Raw genomic sequence first — 14,997 nt, 5'->3', positions numbered from 1 at the left:
ACCGAAGTGTTGTAAACCGAGGACTGTGCATTAGCTGATCCCCCAGGGCAGGTTGAAGGATGCCAGAGCCACGACAGGGCAAGACCGACTTGTGAAATCGCTTTGCAGCCTGCTGCCAACTCTCCGGCCCGGGATATTTCCGAAGAATGAAAGATGAGATGGAGACCTTCATCCACCGGCAGAAGGACGCCATCTTTGATTCGGCCGTGGAGAAGCTGTGGCAGCAACTGCATCTCCTCCAGGTGAGCTTTCCCCAAAGTGTCCAACAGTCTGTCGGGGGTCCCTTCGGGCCAATTCCAGGCATCTAAGCCTGTGTTTCTCACCCTGGGTGACTTTAAGATGGGTGGAGAAACTCCCCAGCTATGCTGGCTGGGGAATTCTGGGAGTTGAAGTCCACCCATCTTAAAAGTCTCCCAGGGTGAGAAACGTTGATCTAGGCTACTGCCAGCAGATGTCCTGAGGCGGAAAGGGTGGGGGTCCCAGCTGCACTGATGGGGCGATCCCTGTGCCCCCTCCAGTTCTCAGCTGGGAAGAAGCACTTGGCAGCCGGTTCCTATTTACGACGGCTGCCCTGTCACAGGGTCACATGATCCCCTTTTGCAACCTCCTGACACAAACACAGTGGGGAAGCCAGATTCACTTAGCGACCGTCTTCCTAACTTAACAAGTGCAGCGATTCGCTTAACCCCTGTGGCGGGAAAGCTCGTAGAATGGGGCAAAGCTCACAATAAGCGTCTCACTTAGCAACAGACCTTTTACGTTGAGGACCCCCTGTAGCCTTTCCCAGGGTCGGCTGCATCCATCATGGCCCCTCCTGACCGAGTAAAGACCACAGCCGTTCCCTGTGGGGGAAGGGGTCCAGCAGGTGGCTATGAGACCCCCTTCCCCCACTTGCTGCTTGGGGAGGGGGCAGAGAGGACCTTGGCCTGGCCAGGCAGCTTCACTCCTGCTTCCCCCCCCCCAGCTATCCATCCGCTGCAGCCTGAAGAGCGTGGCCCAGGAGCTGGACACCTCCATAAGGATGCAGTTCGAGCCGCTGCTGAGGCCGGTCCAGAAGAACCAGGAGATCCTTCCAGGTAAGGCAGGCCTTGCTCACCTGCCCCGTGGGGGGGTCTGCCCCCAGGCCCAGTGGGAAGAGGCTGCAGCTGCCCCGCCTTTGTTGTTGTTAGCTGCGAAGTCGTGTCCGACCCATCGCGACCCCATGGACAACGTTCCTCCAGGCCTTCCTGTCCTCTACCATCTTCTGGAGTCCATTTAAGCTCACGCCTACTGCTTCAGGGACTCCATCCAGCCACCTCCTTCTCTGTCGTCCCCTTCTTCTCTTGCCCTCAACCTCTCCCAGCATTAGGCTCTTCTCCAGTGAGTCCTTCCTTCTCATCAGGTGGCCAAAGGATTTGAGTTTTAGTTTCAGGATCTGGCCTTCTAAAGAGCAGTCAGGGTTGATCTCCTCTAGGACTGACCAGTTTGATCGCCTTGCAGTCCAAGGAACTCGCAGGAGTCTTCTCCAGCACCATAGTTCAAAGGCTTCAATTCTTTGGTGCTCAGCCTTTCTTATGGTCCAGCTTTCACTGCCATACATTGCAACTGGGAAGACCATAGCCTTGACTATACGCACTTTTGTTCACAGGGTGATGTCTCTGCTTTTTAGTGTGCTGTCTAGATTTGCCATGGCTTTCCTCCCAAGGAGCAAGCATCTTTTAATTTCTTGGCTACAGTCCCTGCCTGCCGTGATCTTGGAGCCCAGGAAAATAAAATCTGTCACTACCTCCATTTCTTCCCCATCTATTTGCCAGGAATTGAGAGGGCCGGATGCCATGATCTTGGTTTTCTTAATGTTTAGTTTCAACTCAAGTTTTGCACTCTCCTTCACCCGCAACAAGAGGCTCTTTAGTTCCTCTTCACTTTCTGCCATTAGAGTGGTATCATCTGCATATCTTAGGTTGTTGATATTTCTTCCGGCAATCTTAATTCCAACTTTTGATTCATCAAGCCCTGCCTTTCTCACGATGTGCTCTGCATATAAATTAAATAGGTAGGGCGACAGTATACAGCCTTGCTGGACTCCTTTCCCAATTTTGAACCAATCAGTGGTTCCGTGTCCAGTTCTCACTGTTGCTTCTTGGCCCACATATAGGTTTCTCAAGAGACAAATAGGATGGTCTGGTACGCCCATCTCTTTAAGAACTGCCCTGCCTAGCAAGGGGAAATTCTCCCCTGAAACCTGGGGCACCTCTGGTTCCATCGCAGCAGAGGCTGAGCTGGAGGGGCAACCCTTGGAAACTATCCGGAAGCTTCAGCTGGTACAGAATGCGGCCAGCTGAGCAATCTTTGGTGCCCCCAAAGTGGCACCGGTAGCACCTTGGCCACTGCTGTGGGTGCCAGTCTGCTTCTGGGCCCGATTCAAGGTGTTGCTTATGACCTTTAAAGCCTGTCCGTGGCATGGGGGCAGCTTACCTGAGGGACCCCCTTCACCCCTCTGTGTCGGCCTGTCCCATCCAGTCAGGCAAAGTGGGTGCATTGTGGACCTCACCAGCTAAAGAATTCCAAGGGGGGGCGGGGTACTCTGCAATTGCCCCTGCCCTTGGGAAAGGCAAAACAGCCAGGTCTGAATCTTGCGGCATCCCATCACACACCTTTTGAATACAATTTTGAGGCAGCCCTTTACTTCATGGTTGTCCTGCCCCCCAGCAGCCACTCTTAAGCCCCCAGGGCTCTCCATCCGGTGCTTTTCCTGAAGCCCAGCTCTCTTCGGCCTGCAGCATGCAGTACTGTGCAGAAGTCTTAAGGCGCTTGTGCAAAAACGCTGCAAATTCAGAAGGCCTGCAGAAGCATTAATAGTTTATTTTTATCAGTTTAAAAAATGGAAAGTAAACGAGCAGAAGAGAATGCCAAAACAAATCGGTATTTGGTGTGGCCACCCTTTGCCAGTTCTCTTAGGACAGAGCTCCCCAACCTTTTGGGCACCAGGGACCGGTTCTGTGGAGAAAGGTTTTTCCACGGACCAGAGGGGGCCTGGTTTGGTGTGCTGCCTGCATCCCGCGGATGGGGCTTTGCTTGTTTGGGCGGACTGGTTGCTGGCATGCCGCAGCTTGGTACTGATCCACGGAACCTGGGGCTGGTGACCCCTGCCTTAAGGGAAATTGGCAAATGCCATCACGCCCCTTGTACCGATTCTCATCCTGGGACGTGGCAGCTCGGAGAGAGACTTACTGGCTGTTATGCCGCCCTTTCCCAGAACTTCAGCGTCTCTGTGCCAAAGTGGACAAGATCTGCCAGCGCTCGGGCGTGGACTACATGCTTCCCGTGGCCCTGCAGCCAGAGGACCGGCCTCCGGGGACCGAGGCCAAACTGCTGGGAAATAGGGGTTGCGTAAGCCTTCCGGCTACGTCCATGGATGTCCACGTGGGAGCCCTCTCTCTCCCCCACCTCTCGGACATTGAGGTAGGTCGCAGTTTGCCTTTGGGCTCGGGGGGAGGGCGGTGTGGAGGGCTGAGGAGATGCCAGCAGGTGGCACCTGGGTAGCAATGAGGGCAAGATCGGTCCCCTCAGGACTGCCTTTATTAATCTTTCAGGTAACCTAAGACAGCAAACATATCAGACACACCTTCCTCCTCCTATTTTCTCTGCAAAAACAACCCTGTGAGGTGGGTTGGGCCGAGAGAGAGGGACTAACCCAGGTCCCTCAGACGGGTTTCATGCCTAAGACAGGACTAGAACGCGCATCTCCTGATTTTTAGGCCAGCATCTGCTGCAATTCATGGTTTAGTCCCCATTTCTTTCTCCCAGCAGAACCCGGGAAGTGCTGAGTCAACTGGACCCCGAGTGGCTTCTGCTCCTGAGCCCGTCGTGGTCGATGCCGCTGCTGGGCAGCTGTCGCAACCCCCGCTTCTCCTCTGGCCCCCCCGTGGCAGAAAGAGAGCCGGGGAGGGGGCCCTGGCGCAGCTGGAGAAGAAGACCAGGCTTCAGTCCGTGGGGCCTGCCGGCTCCCCTGGGCTGCAGTAAGTTCTTGTATTTTGTGCTGAATTTGGAATCGGTTCGGTCTTCCCCAGAAGGCCGGAGCCAGCAGGCCAGGCCCCGATTCTAGGGTAGATTCAGTGAGAAGATGCTCCCTGGCTACGGAGGAGGTTCACGGGTGGCTTAACATCCATGTTCAGCTGGGATATTGTGGGGGGGAGCAACACTTGTGGTCAGAGGTCCCCCCTTGTATGTCTTCCTTGGCAGCAGCAGCTTTCCAGACTCCTTCAAAACGTATAAAACTACCACTTTATAAAGCCTTAGTAAGGCCACACCTGGAATGCTGCATCCAGTTTTGGTCATCACATTGCTAAAAAGATGTTGAGACTTTTGAAAAAGTGCAAAGTAGACCTCTCAGCGGCTTTTGATACCATCGACCATGGTATCCTACTGCGGCGTCTCAGGGGGTTGGGAGTGGGGGGCACCGTTTTACAGTGGTTCTCCTCCTACCTCCTGGGCCGCTTGGAGTTGGTGTTGGCAGGAGGGCAGAGGTCGGCCCCAAGGCCTCTCGTTTGTGGAGTCCCTCAGGGGTCGGTCCTCTCTCCCCTCTTGTTCAACATCTATATGAAGCCGCTGGGTGAGCTCATTCGTGGTTTTGGGGTGGGGTATCATCAGTACGCTGATGATACCCAGCTTTTTCTTTCCACCCCGAACCAACCCAGTGATGCCCTCGACGTGATGTCCCGTTGCCTGGAGGCGGTCCGGGTCTGGATGGGGAGGAACAGGCTTCGACTCAATCCTGCCAAGACTGAGTGGCTGTACATACCGGCATCTCGGACTAACCAACCTTTTCCATCGTTAACTATGGGGGGTGAGGTATTACCCCCCGTTGATAGGGCCCGCAACTTGGGCATCCTCCTGGATTCACGGCTCAGTTTGGAAGATCATATAGGAGCCGTGGCCAGGGGGGCTTTTGCCCAGGTTCGCCTGGTGCGCCAGTTGCGGCCCTATCTGGACCGAGATACCCTACGCACAGTCACCCATGCGCTCGTGACCTCCCAGCTAGACTACTGCAACACTCTACATGGGGCTGCCCTTGAGTACCACTCGGAGGCTTCAGCTGGTGCAAAATGCAGCTGTGTGAGTAGTTTCCCGATACTCTCATGTAACACCTCTTCTCCGCGAGCTGCATTGGCTTCCAGTTGCCCTCCGGGTGAGATTCAAGGTGCTGGTGATGACCTATAAAGCCCTAAATGGCATGGGTCCGGGTTATCTGAGGGAGCATCTGCTGCCAGTGTCAATTTCCCATCGTCCTGTGCGCTCCCACAGGGTGGGCCTCCTCAGGGTACTGCCGGTCAAGGATTGCCGGCGGGTGATCCCCATGGGGAGGGCGTTCTCTGTGGGTGCGCCTACCCTATGGAATCAACTGCCAACAGAACTCCGGACTGCCCCGAACTTCGTTCGTTTCGCCGGGACCTAAAAACTTGGCTCTTTGAGCTATCTGGCCTGGACTGAGGGGTTTTAATGATTTTAAATTGTGATTTTAACTTTTTGGGGCTATAGTTAAATTAATTTTATTTTAATTTTATATTGTATTGTTTTTAAATTTTGCCCTGTAAACCGCCCTGAGTCCTTCGGGAATAGGGCGGTATATAAACCGAATTAATAATAATAATAATAATAACTCGGATGATTAAAGGCCTGGAGACTAAAACATATGAAGAACGGTTGCAAGGATTGGGCTATGGTCAGTTTAGAGAAAAGAAGGTCTGGGGGGGACACGAGGGGCTGCTACAGAGAAGAGGGTCAAGCTCTTCTCCAAAGCACCAGTGGTCAGGACAAGAAACAATGGGTGGAAACTGACCAAGGAGAGAAGCAGGCGAGAACTAAGGAGAAACTTTCTGACTGTGAGAACAATTAACCAGTGGAACGGATGTTGCCTCCAGAAGTTGTGGTCACTGGAGGTTTTTAAGAAGAGACTGGACAGCCACTTGTCTGAAATGGTATATAGGGTCTCCTGCTTGAGCATGGAGATGGACTAGAAGACCTCAAGGTCTAATTGTAATTGATTGTAAAACTCCTCGCGTGTGGGGTGCACAGCTCTTTCTCCCCCAAACGCTCTCCGAGGGGAGCAAATCCTCGCTTCCCTTTCGCTCACCAGGGCTCAACCATCGCCCGCTCTGCCCTTGATCTGAAGCCCCTGTTTTCCGGGCCCAACTTAGCCACAGAGAACAGAAGGCTGGAGTATTTATTGGTTATTCATTGTGAAATTTATTTGCCGCCCATCTTGTATCCAAGGGCAGTTTATAACATCAAAACATTAAAAGACATTAAAACCACCAATTATAAAACGGCACAGCAGAAAAAAGGATGAACACAAGATGGCAAAGGAGACAGGCAGGATTAGGTTACTGCAGGAGCGGAGCGGGTTAGGTTATCAGTGGGAGCTGGGAAGAGTCGGAAGGGCCTGGCTACCCATGCTCCCCTCTGCCCTTCTCCAGATGCAGCCAGAGGGCAGAAACGAAGCCCACCTCCCATTCCGCGGCCCTCCTGGGGAGCTGCAGCCCAGAAGGAGCCTTCCTCCCAGACGGCCCTACGTGTCCGGTAAGTGTTCGTGGTAGGCCCAAAGCCCAGATTAGAAAAGGTCCCCACTGGGTCACCCTGGTGTTCTGCGGGGAGGAAGGGGCTGCTTGGCTTTCCTTTCCGGATCCTCTCCTTGGCTGCAACCTGCCCCTCCCGCTAGAGTCCATCTTGGTCCCGTTCAGAGCAGTGAGGAGATGAGGCGTCAAGACCACATTCGTGGCTAAGAGGAACATGAGCGGGGGATTAATCAGGCCCACGTCAGTCTTTCCTCAGAGGGAAAATCAGTTAGAAGTGGGCAGACGAGTACAAAATGACTGCAGGACATCCCTGTTGCTGGGAATATTGGAAAACCGTCTCAACTGTCATCGGGAAACAATTTAAAACAATTAAAATAATTTAATCAAAAACAATTGCAACCATGCTGTAGTTGGGAAACAAAAAACTATGAAGGGAAACTAATCAAGGAGAAGCAACTTAGAATTAAGGAGAAATTTCCTGGCAGTGAAAAGAGTTAACCAGCGGAACGGCTTTTGCCTCCAGAAGCGGTGAGGGCTCCGTCACCGGAGGCTTTTAAGAAGAGGCTGGACAGCCATTTGCCTGGAGTGGTCTAGGGCCCCCTGCTTGAGCAGGGGGATGGACTAGAAGACCTCCCAGGTCCCTTCCAGCTCTATTCTGATTGATTGAAGCTGTTCAGATGGATGATTCAGTGCTGTAAAAGCACAGGAAATAAATGAGGGGAGGGGGGGCAGCTAGGCAGAGGCCTCCAACCATGGACCGGTTCTATGGAGAAAGATTTTTCTTTGGACCAGAGGGGGCCTGGGTTCGTGTGCTGCCTGCATCCAGCAGATGGGGCTTCACTTGTTTCCACAGCCCAGTTGCTGGCATGCCACGGATCGGGGGTGGGGGACCTCTGAGCTAGAGATTGGCGTCTTCTGCTGACCTCCCAGCCACCCAGCTCTCCTTCGTTCCCTTTCTGGATTGTAGCGGGACCGGAGGAGAGCTGCCCTTCAAAGTCTGGCCGGCTGGGGGCTTTGGGGGGAGGCTGCTGGAGCCCCCAAGGAAAATGTCTCTCTGGCTGCTGGAGCCAACTGGCACCAGGCGGCCTTTGCTTGGCAGGTCAGCCAGTGGGTGCCCTTCAGCCGAGGGCAATTCAGAGAGCCCACGTCAGCTGGCAGAGTCCACCATCGGGGGTGAGGGGGCTCCTGGAGAGAGCCGCTGTCGAGAAGGGGTGGGCAGCAGCTAGTGGGAGAGTCCAGCTGGTAGGGAGAGGGCAGGAGGCCCAGTGGCCGGAGGCAGCCAGGCGCAGCAGAGAAGCTCTGCCCGGAATGGTAGATTTGCATGCTCCCAGCGTCTCTTTCGGTTCTTCAAACTCAGGTGCTGATCTTACGTTTTCAGGTGGTCGAGGACCCCGAGGGTGAGCCCCTGGCAGTGACCCGTTCTGCAGGTACAACAGCTTTTGAGCAGCTGTTAGCTCCGCCTAGCCCTAAGTCCCACGCCAAGCAGCAGGCCTTGGGGAATCCGCCAGCCTTCTTCCTCGCTGGCAGAGAAGGACCCATTTGCTGCTCTCCATAGTGCAGAGACGCCTCTTGGCCTCTTCGCACTAGGCCTCCCCTGGCCGTGGACGAGGCAGGTGGGCAAGAAAGGCTCCTCTGGCATTTGGGGCTGTTTCACCCAGGGCCGGCTCTGCGTTTGAGGTCCACGCTGTTCTGTTTATGGAGGAGGAGAGCTTTGGCTGGAGGGAGGGAGACGGGGCAGGGAAGCTCTTTCTTCTGGAACAGACCAGCTGCAAGTCTTGGGCCTTTGGCAGGAGGTCTGATCGTCTTTTTCCTTGACCCCGGCAGGTCTTCTCTGGGTCGGAGCCAACAAGGGAACAGGCGGGAAGCCTCCAAGCCTCACCGTGAAGGAAGAAGAGGCAAATCTCCCAGGCGAGAAGACTTGCTTTGAACTGTAGTTCTTCCATCTCTGCGCGCGCACGCACACACACACACACACAGCTCAAACTTGCGGAGGGGTCTGAGCCTCCCCCTCCAGGCGTTGTTCTGGCAGCGGAAAGCCCATTTCCGTGTAAACCACCTGTGCAGAAGCCGCGTGGCCGCCTTTCTCCCCTTCTCCTCTCTGAGCCTCGCTCTTGAAATGTAGCTCTTTTAAAAGGCCCCCTGACTCACTGGGAGCCTCTAATGCTTCTCCTGGGTGAAAGCGGGTGGACGACCCCCCCCATTTGAGCTTAACAGGGGAGAACAAGAAACGGAGAGCATTGGGTGTCCACTGCTGGTTGTTACAAGCAAGAGAAGAGGGCTTTGAAGCCACAGTCCCATCTCCTGCCCACCACTGCTGAATTGGGAGAGAGGAAACTTAACAGTGTTGGGCAACATTCTGCAAATTCTCCGTTCTGTTGAATTCTCTAAAACGGGTTCCCCAACCTTGGCAACTTGGCTGGCTGGGGAATTCTGGGAGTTGAAGTCCACAAGTCTTAAGTTGCCAAGGTTGGGGACCCCTACTCCAAAATTCTTTGTTCTGCGAATTCGCTAGATAAGCATTTTGAAAACAATGTTCAGTTAGATGAAAATATGTAGACTTCCAATTCCCAGAATTCCCCAGCCAGCATGTGTTGGAAGTCCACATATCTGCTGGTTGACCACATGCCTTAAGCTGCCGTGGTTGAGAAACACTAATCTATATTGTGGTGATGGTTCTTCCAGACACAGTTGAAAAGAGAGGGAAGTTCTTCCTGAACCTCTGCAATGCAAATAGTTTTTTTTCCCTGTAAGCAATTACGGAAGCTTGTTTTCACTTCTTTGCTCGAGTGCTTGCAATATTTGTTGGCCTACAGTGGATTTCCCCAGCAGCTCTTTAGCTGTTTTCCTCTGATATCTGTGATAATTGTTTCAGTCTTCATCTTGATTTAGGGGTACTTTGTACAATTACCATAAAAGAACAAGGATGTTTTTTTCTAAAAAATAATAGTAAAGAGAAGGATTAAACCTTTAAATTGTATAAATTAATAGAGAAATAAAACGATTGGATAATGAGACTACTTTATGAACAAGGTACTATCCGTGACTTGTGAGGTGCCGACTAAGGTTTCAAGAAATTATGTCCTGTGCTGGATTCTGTTTGGGCAAAACCTGGTTCGCCTGCAGCCAACAGCTGTGGAGATGCAACATACATGCATTAAGCATGCAAACAAGCTGCATCAGGTTGCAACAAAGTAGTGGTAGCTTGTTGTACATCCCCGAGCAAAAGCAGAACCAGAGGGTAGAAAGGCAGACTGTTGGAAAGTTTTTCATAACCCACCTGGTGACCTTTGGCCTCAAAGCTTACTATAGAAGTTTTCTCAAAGGGTGCTTAAGCCAGGGCTTTTCAACCAGTGGTACGGGTACCACCTGTGATACATTGGCACCTGGCAGGTGGTACATGACCCTCCTAGAGAAGTAGCGGCGGAGGGGAATGAGCTGAACCGGAGGCAACACCGCACAAGCCTGAGCAAGAGATGGGTGGAGCTGTAGGGCTGTCAGGAAGCGGAAGCGCCAGGATCAGTGCTGGAGCTCAGCGCTGATCCCGATGCTTCTGCTGAGCCCAGAAGAAGCGCCGATCAGCTGGAATGTTGCAGCATCTCCAGGTTCTTGTGATTTACATTTAGATCCTTGACAACCGATTCATATTTATGACGGTCACAGTGTCCCAGGGTCATGTGAAGTGACCAAAACCTGCTGCAACCACCCAGCAGAGGTGTGTGTGGGGGGAATAAAAACCAAACACCCCCCACCCCACCCCTGCTGCCAATCCTCAACAGAAATGCTCACAACACTGAAAATCTCGGGACAGGAGGAAGAGCGCCACTGGGTGGGCAGGCAGGTGTCTTGCTCAGCTTTGGCTTGGGGGGCACTTTTTTCAGTGCCATTGTAACTTTGAACAGTCACTAAGCGAACTGTTGTAAATCGAGGACTACCTGTACTTCACTTTTTTCCTTTTTTTGGTCATGTTTTTGACACCTTCCTAGACGACTAGCGGTACTTGGATTTTGCCATATCCTAAAAGTGGTACAATGGCGGAAAAGTTTGAAAAGCCCTGATTTAAGCCGTTCGGATTTAAGGGGGGGTGTACCACGTGGTAATGAATGGATGGAAGGAATGAGAATGAAGCCAAAACGCCTGGTGGGTTGGCTTCTTCGAGTCAGGATTAAGGTCGGGCCTTGACTCGAAGCAGCCACCCGGCGGCCAATGACGTGGGCAGCGTAGGCAGAGACTGGGAGGAGGTGCCGGGCAGAAGTGTGCAAACGGACTCGTGAGACGGACGGGGTTTGGCTAAGCAGGAGCAATAAATGGGTGTGTGTGTGTGTGTTGCACGGTCAACGTCCTAACGTGCGGAGAGAAACGGCGCCGAAAAGGCCATGCATCCCAAGGCGGGATCCCGACCCTTTGATTCCGGAACGGGGATCTCCTTGAGCGCCGATTCCTAGCAAACCTCCCTCCGGAGCCGCAAGTGAGGCCAGCGGACGCCCGCGCTTCTTCCAGAGGGAGCGAACCTCTCCCCGGAAGCCAGGTGGGCCCCGCGGGGGCTGCTGCCCCAAAGCCCGCCCGGGGATCGCCTCCGGAGCGTCCCGCCGAACTCACGCCGGGGAGGCGGCCGGGAGCCGGACTTCAACTCCCGAGAGGCGCCGCTCCGAAAGGTCTCTTCCGATTGGCTAAGGAGCTCCTCGGGCCCTCTCTGGCCCCGCCCCCTCGCCAGCCCCGGGCGCGGATTGGCGGGGCGCGGCGAGCGCGGAAGCGGGCGGCCCAGCATGGACGAGCGGCGGGCGCGGGAGCTGCTGGCCTTCCTCCGGCCCGAGGCCCGCGGGGACCTGAAGGGCGGCGCCGTCCGCCTCGTGCTGGGGCTGACCGGGGGCGCCGAGGGCCGCCGGCTGCTGCTCGACCGCCCGGGCTTCCCGGAGGCGCTGCTGGCCTTGAGCGGCGACCCCAGCCTCGCGGTGGCCGAGCCCGCCTTGCAGGCGCTGGTCAACCTGGCGGCGGAGCCGGGGGCGGCCGGGGCGCTGCGCGGAGGGCTGCCGGACCTGCTGCGCCGCCTGCTCGACCCCGCCTCCCCCCTGGCCCAGCCGGCCTGCGCGCTGCTGGCCAACTGGTCGCGCCAGGAGGGTCCCTGCCGGGCGCTCTGGGACGAGCTGCGGCGGGGCGGCGCGGGGCTGCTGCCGCTGCTGGAGGCCTTCTGCGGGCCGGACCCGCGTCCCGGGGCGCCCTGGCACCACCTGGGCGCGCTGCTGGTCAACCTGAGCCAGCTCCCGGAGGCCCGCGCCGCCCTGCTCGACCGCGCCGGGTAAGGCGGGCGGGGGGGGGGGACTGCCGCGCTGGGGGAGGCGGCGCTCGGGACCGGCGGGGCGCGGCGGCTGACCCGGCTCTCCCCTTAGGCGCGCGGTGCAGAGGCTGCTGCCCTTCACGCAGGACGCGGGCTCGGCGGTCCGGCGGCGCGGCGTGGCGGGGACGCTGCGGAACTGCTGCTTCGACTGCCGTGAGTGGCGCCGGTCTCGCTTCGGCCCTGGGGGAGCAGCGCCGGTCCCGCCTGGTGACGGGCTGTCTGCTTTCCAGGGCACCACGAGTGGCTGCTGAGCGAGCAAGTGGACCTGCTGCCCTTCCTTCTCCTGCCCTTGGCAGGCCCTGAGGAGCTCCCGGAGGACGAGATGGAAAGTGGGTGCCTTCTCCGGGCGGGGGACAGGCGGGGGACGGAGACCCCCGGAGGCTGCACCGTGGCTGCTGCCCTGCGCCCTTCTTTGACCCGCCCGCTCCTGACCCTCGCAGGGCTGCCCCTGGATCTGCAGTACTTGCCAGCCGACAAGCAGCGGGAGCCGGAAGCTGACATTCGCAAGATGCTCCTGGAGACCCTCCTGCTGGTAGGTGGGAAGGTCGGTGGGGGGAGGGTACGTAGGGGCTGCTCTGTGCCCAGGAAACTGCCAAGTGGGTCCTGTAAGCAGCTTCCTCTGGGCTACAGAGCTCAGCCCCATCACCACCAAGATCCAAGAGGTCGACCTTGAGGCCTCTCATTTGTGGAGTCCCTCAGGGATCGGTCCTCTCGCCTCTCCTGTTCAACATCTATATGAAGCCGCTGGGTGAGATCATTTGTGGTTTTGGGGTAGGGTATCATCAGTATGCTGATGATACCCAGCTTTTTATTTTGACCCCAAACCACCTCAGTGATGCCCTCGACGTGATGTCCCGTTGCCTGGAGGCGATCCGGGTCTGGATGGGGAGGAACAGGCTTCGGCTCAACCCTGACAAGACTGGCTGTTCGTGCCGGCATCCCGGGAAATTCCGATTATTCCATCTCTTGCCATGGGGGGTGAGCTATTACCCCCCGTAGATAGGGTGCGCAACTTGGGGGTCCTTCTAGACTCACAGCTCTCTTTGGAAGAGCATATTGGAGCTGTGACTAGGGGGGCCTTTGCCCAGGTTCGCCTGGTGCGCCAGTTGCGACCCTATCTGGACCGGGATGCCTTGCGTACAGTCACTCATGCGCTCGTGACCTCTCGTCTAGACTACTGTAATGCTCTCTACATGGGGCTGCCCTTGAAGTCCACTCGGAGGCTCCAACTGGTGCAGAATGCAGCCGCGCGAGTTGTGCTGGGAGTCTCCCGATACTCCCATGTTACACCTTTGCTCTGCGAGCTGCATTAGCTGCCGGTTGTCCTCCGGGTGAGATTCAAGGTGTTGGTAATGACTTACAAAGCCCTACATGACATGGGTCCGGATTACCTACGGCAACACCTGCGGCCGGCGTCAACTTCCCTCCGTCCAGTGCGCTCCCACAGAGAGGGCCTCCTCAGGGTGCCTCCGATCAGAGAATGTCGATTGGTGGCCCCCAGGGGGAAGGCGTTCTCTGTGGGCGCGCCAGACCTGTGGAACCGCCTGCCGGTTGAGCTCTGGATGGCCCCCGACCTTCGCTCCTTCCGGCGGGATCTAAAAACTTATTTGAGCAATCTGACCTGGTCTGATGGGTTAGGGTTGGGGTTTTAATATGTTTTTAATACTGTTTTAAACTTGGGCTAAATATTTAATTCATTTTTTAACTTTTGTATTTCATTTTTTATATTTATTGCCCTGTACACCGCCCTGAGTCCTTCGGGAGAAGGGCGGTATAAAAATATAATAAATAAATAAAAATAAATAAATAAATCTTCAGGGGCCTCCCAGCTCTTCCCCACAAATCCCTATTAATTGAGTCTCCCCCGCCCCCCACCAAATCTGCATCTTTTGTGCAACTCTGGAAAAGAGCGATCCTTTGCTTCCTGGCTTGCATCCTTGCATCAACTGTGTTGTGGACCTTGATGGCAAGGGGGGGAGGGTCTAGAAGACACAGACTGGGTCTCCTATTCCCCCCCCCAAGAGCCTGCTCCACCCAACCAGGCTGCTGGATTCCTTTTCTGGCTGTGAGCAAGAGGTCCAGAGGTTTTCTGCCCCCAAGAACGTGACCCTCCAAGGGACGCAGCCAATGGCTTCCCTCTAGAGGCCCCGCTGCCAGTGACCCCCCCTCCTCTTGACAGCTCACGGCCACCAAACCGGGGCGGCTTCTGGTGCGAGAGAAAGGCACCTACTTTGTCCTGCGAGAGTTGCACAAGTGGGAAGGGGACCGTGGAGTCCGTGCTGCCTGTGAAAAGCTGATCCAGGTGAGTGGGGAGTCAAGGGGGCCTCCGGACCCTTCCCTTATGCAGAGGGGCTGGGGACTTTTAGGCTGCTCCTCGGCGCCCCCTGAGGCCTGGAGGTGTTTGCCCCGAGCAGGTTCTGATTGGTGACGAGCCGGAGGCTGGGATGGAAAACCTGCTGGAGGTGAAGATCCCCCCAGAGGTGGAGCAGCAGCTGCAGCGCCTGGACCAGGGGGAGGAAGAGGCGGCCTTGCTGGAAAGAGCTGCGTGAAAAACGGAGGAGCCCCCTCCACTGCCCGGCGAGAAAGAACTTTCTTCTTTGCAGCTGGGCACCGAAAACCCGGCCACTCCTTTGCTGCCAAAGGCGCTCCTTGGCCCTGCCTCGTGACTGGACTGAGGGTCCCATGAAGGCCGTTCCTCTGCAGCCTGGACAGACCAGAGCTGGCATCCCTCCAGCCCCAGAAAGGGGGTGCTGAAGGGGGAGGGGCCGGAGCTCCCTCAATAAAGGCTGCGGTGCACTTTTCTTCCTGGCTCTGCCCTCCTGCCTCGCTCAGGGAAGTGGGCAGTCTCACTAGGGCGCCTCTGCCTGGCTGACGGGCGCTCCTTCTTCCAGGTGCCAGGCTGCAGGTGCACAGTAGGTGAGGGCGCTGAGAGGGCCACTCTGGTTGCAGGGAAAAGGCTCCCTCCCTTGCTGGCGTGGGGAGGGTCTCCTGGCTGCCAGCCCTGCTTGTGGGGGAGGAGGCTGCTACTCTGGAAGGGGCAGGGGTACCCATTTCCATTGAAATACAGTACGGGGCAAAAAGGGGGCAGGGAGCAATGCGGGGAGGGCCCTG

The 14,997-nt window shown here is 56.0% G+C and overlaps 2 protein-coding genes across 8 annotated transcripts in view; both read left to right on the top strand.

The window, feature by feature from the left end:
• NUGGC (nuclear GTPase, germinal center associated) overlaps nucleotides 1-9,571 on the top strand; it is a 37,257-nt gene extending 27,686 nt beyond the window's left edge. For 3 of the 6 annotated variants that reach the window (XM_081323319.1, XM_081323315.1, XM_081323318.1), the window contains exons 21-27: nucleotides 109-242; nucleotides 965-1,076; nucleotides 3,236-3,441; nucleotides 3,787-3,998; nucleotides 6,456-6,558; nucleotides 7,933-7,981; nucleotides 8,379-9,571. In XM_081323319.1, coding sequence (XP_081179445.1) covers nucleotides 109-242; nucleotides 965-1,076; nucleotides 3,236-3,441; nucleotides 3,787-3,998; nucleotides 6,456-6,558; nucleotides 7,933-7,981; nucleotides 8,379-8,488 — 926 coding nt within the window. In that variant the 3' untranslated portion in view covers nucleotides 8,489-9,571. Of the gene's footprint in view, nucleotides 1-108; nucleotides 243-964; nucleotides 1,077-3,235; nucleotides 3,442-3,572; nucleotides 3,645-3,766; nucleotides 3,999-6,455; nucleotides 6,559-7,932; nucleotides 7,982-8,378 lie in introns of those variants that run through there. The other 3 variants (XM_081323316.1, XM_081323317.1, XR_014025893.1) reach the window with 3 other exon arrangements.
• A 1,724-nt stretch (nucleotides 9,572-11,295) lies between these two features.
• On the top strand, nucleotides 11,296-14,687 carry HGH1 (HGH1 homolog). Of its 2 annotated transcripts, XM_081325898.1 has the most exons (6): nucleotides 11,296-11,847; nucleotides 11,939-12,039; nucleotides 12,117-12,215; nucleotides 12,327-12,418; nucleotides 14,066-14,188; nucleotides 14,301-14,687. In XM_081325898.1, the coding sequence occupies exons 1-6, from the start codon at nucleotides 11,318-11,320 to the stop codon at nucleotides 14,433-14,435; spliced, it is 1,080 nt and encodes a 359-aa protein (XP_081182024.1). In that variant the 5' UTR covers nucleotides 11,296-11,317; the 3' UTR covers nucleotides 14,436-14,687. The 2 variants fall into 2 exon arrangements, with proteins under 2 accessions (XP_081182024.1, XP_081182023.1); XM_081325897.1 differs by having other exon boundaries at nucleotides 12,117-12,418.
• The last annotated feature ends 310 nt before the right edge of the window (nucleotides 14,688-14,997 follow it).

This window comes from Vipera berus (genome assembly GCF_964194415.1).
Source record: "Vipera berus genome assembly, chromosome: 3".
Lineage (NCBI taxonomy): Eukaryota > Metazoa > Chordata > Lepidosauria > Squamata > Viperidae > Vipera > Vipera berus.
This window is presented reverse-complemented; position numbering and strand designations above follow the sequence as displayed.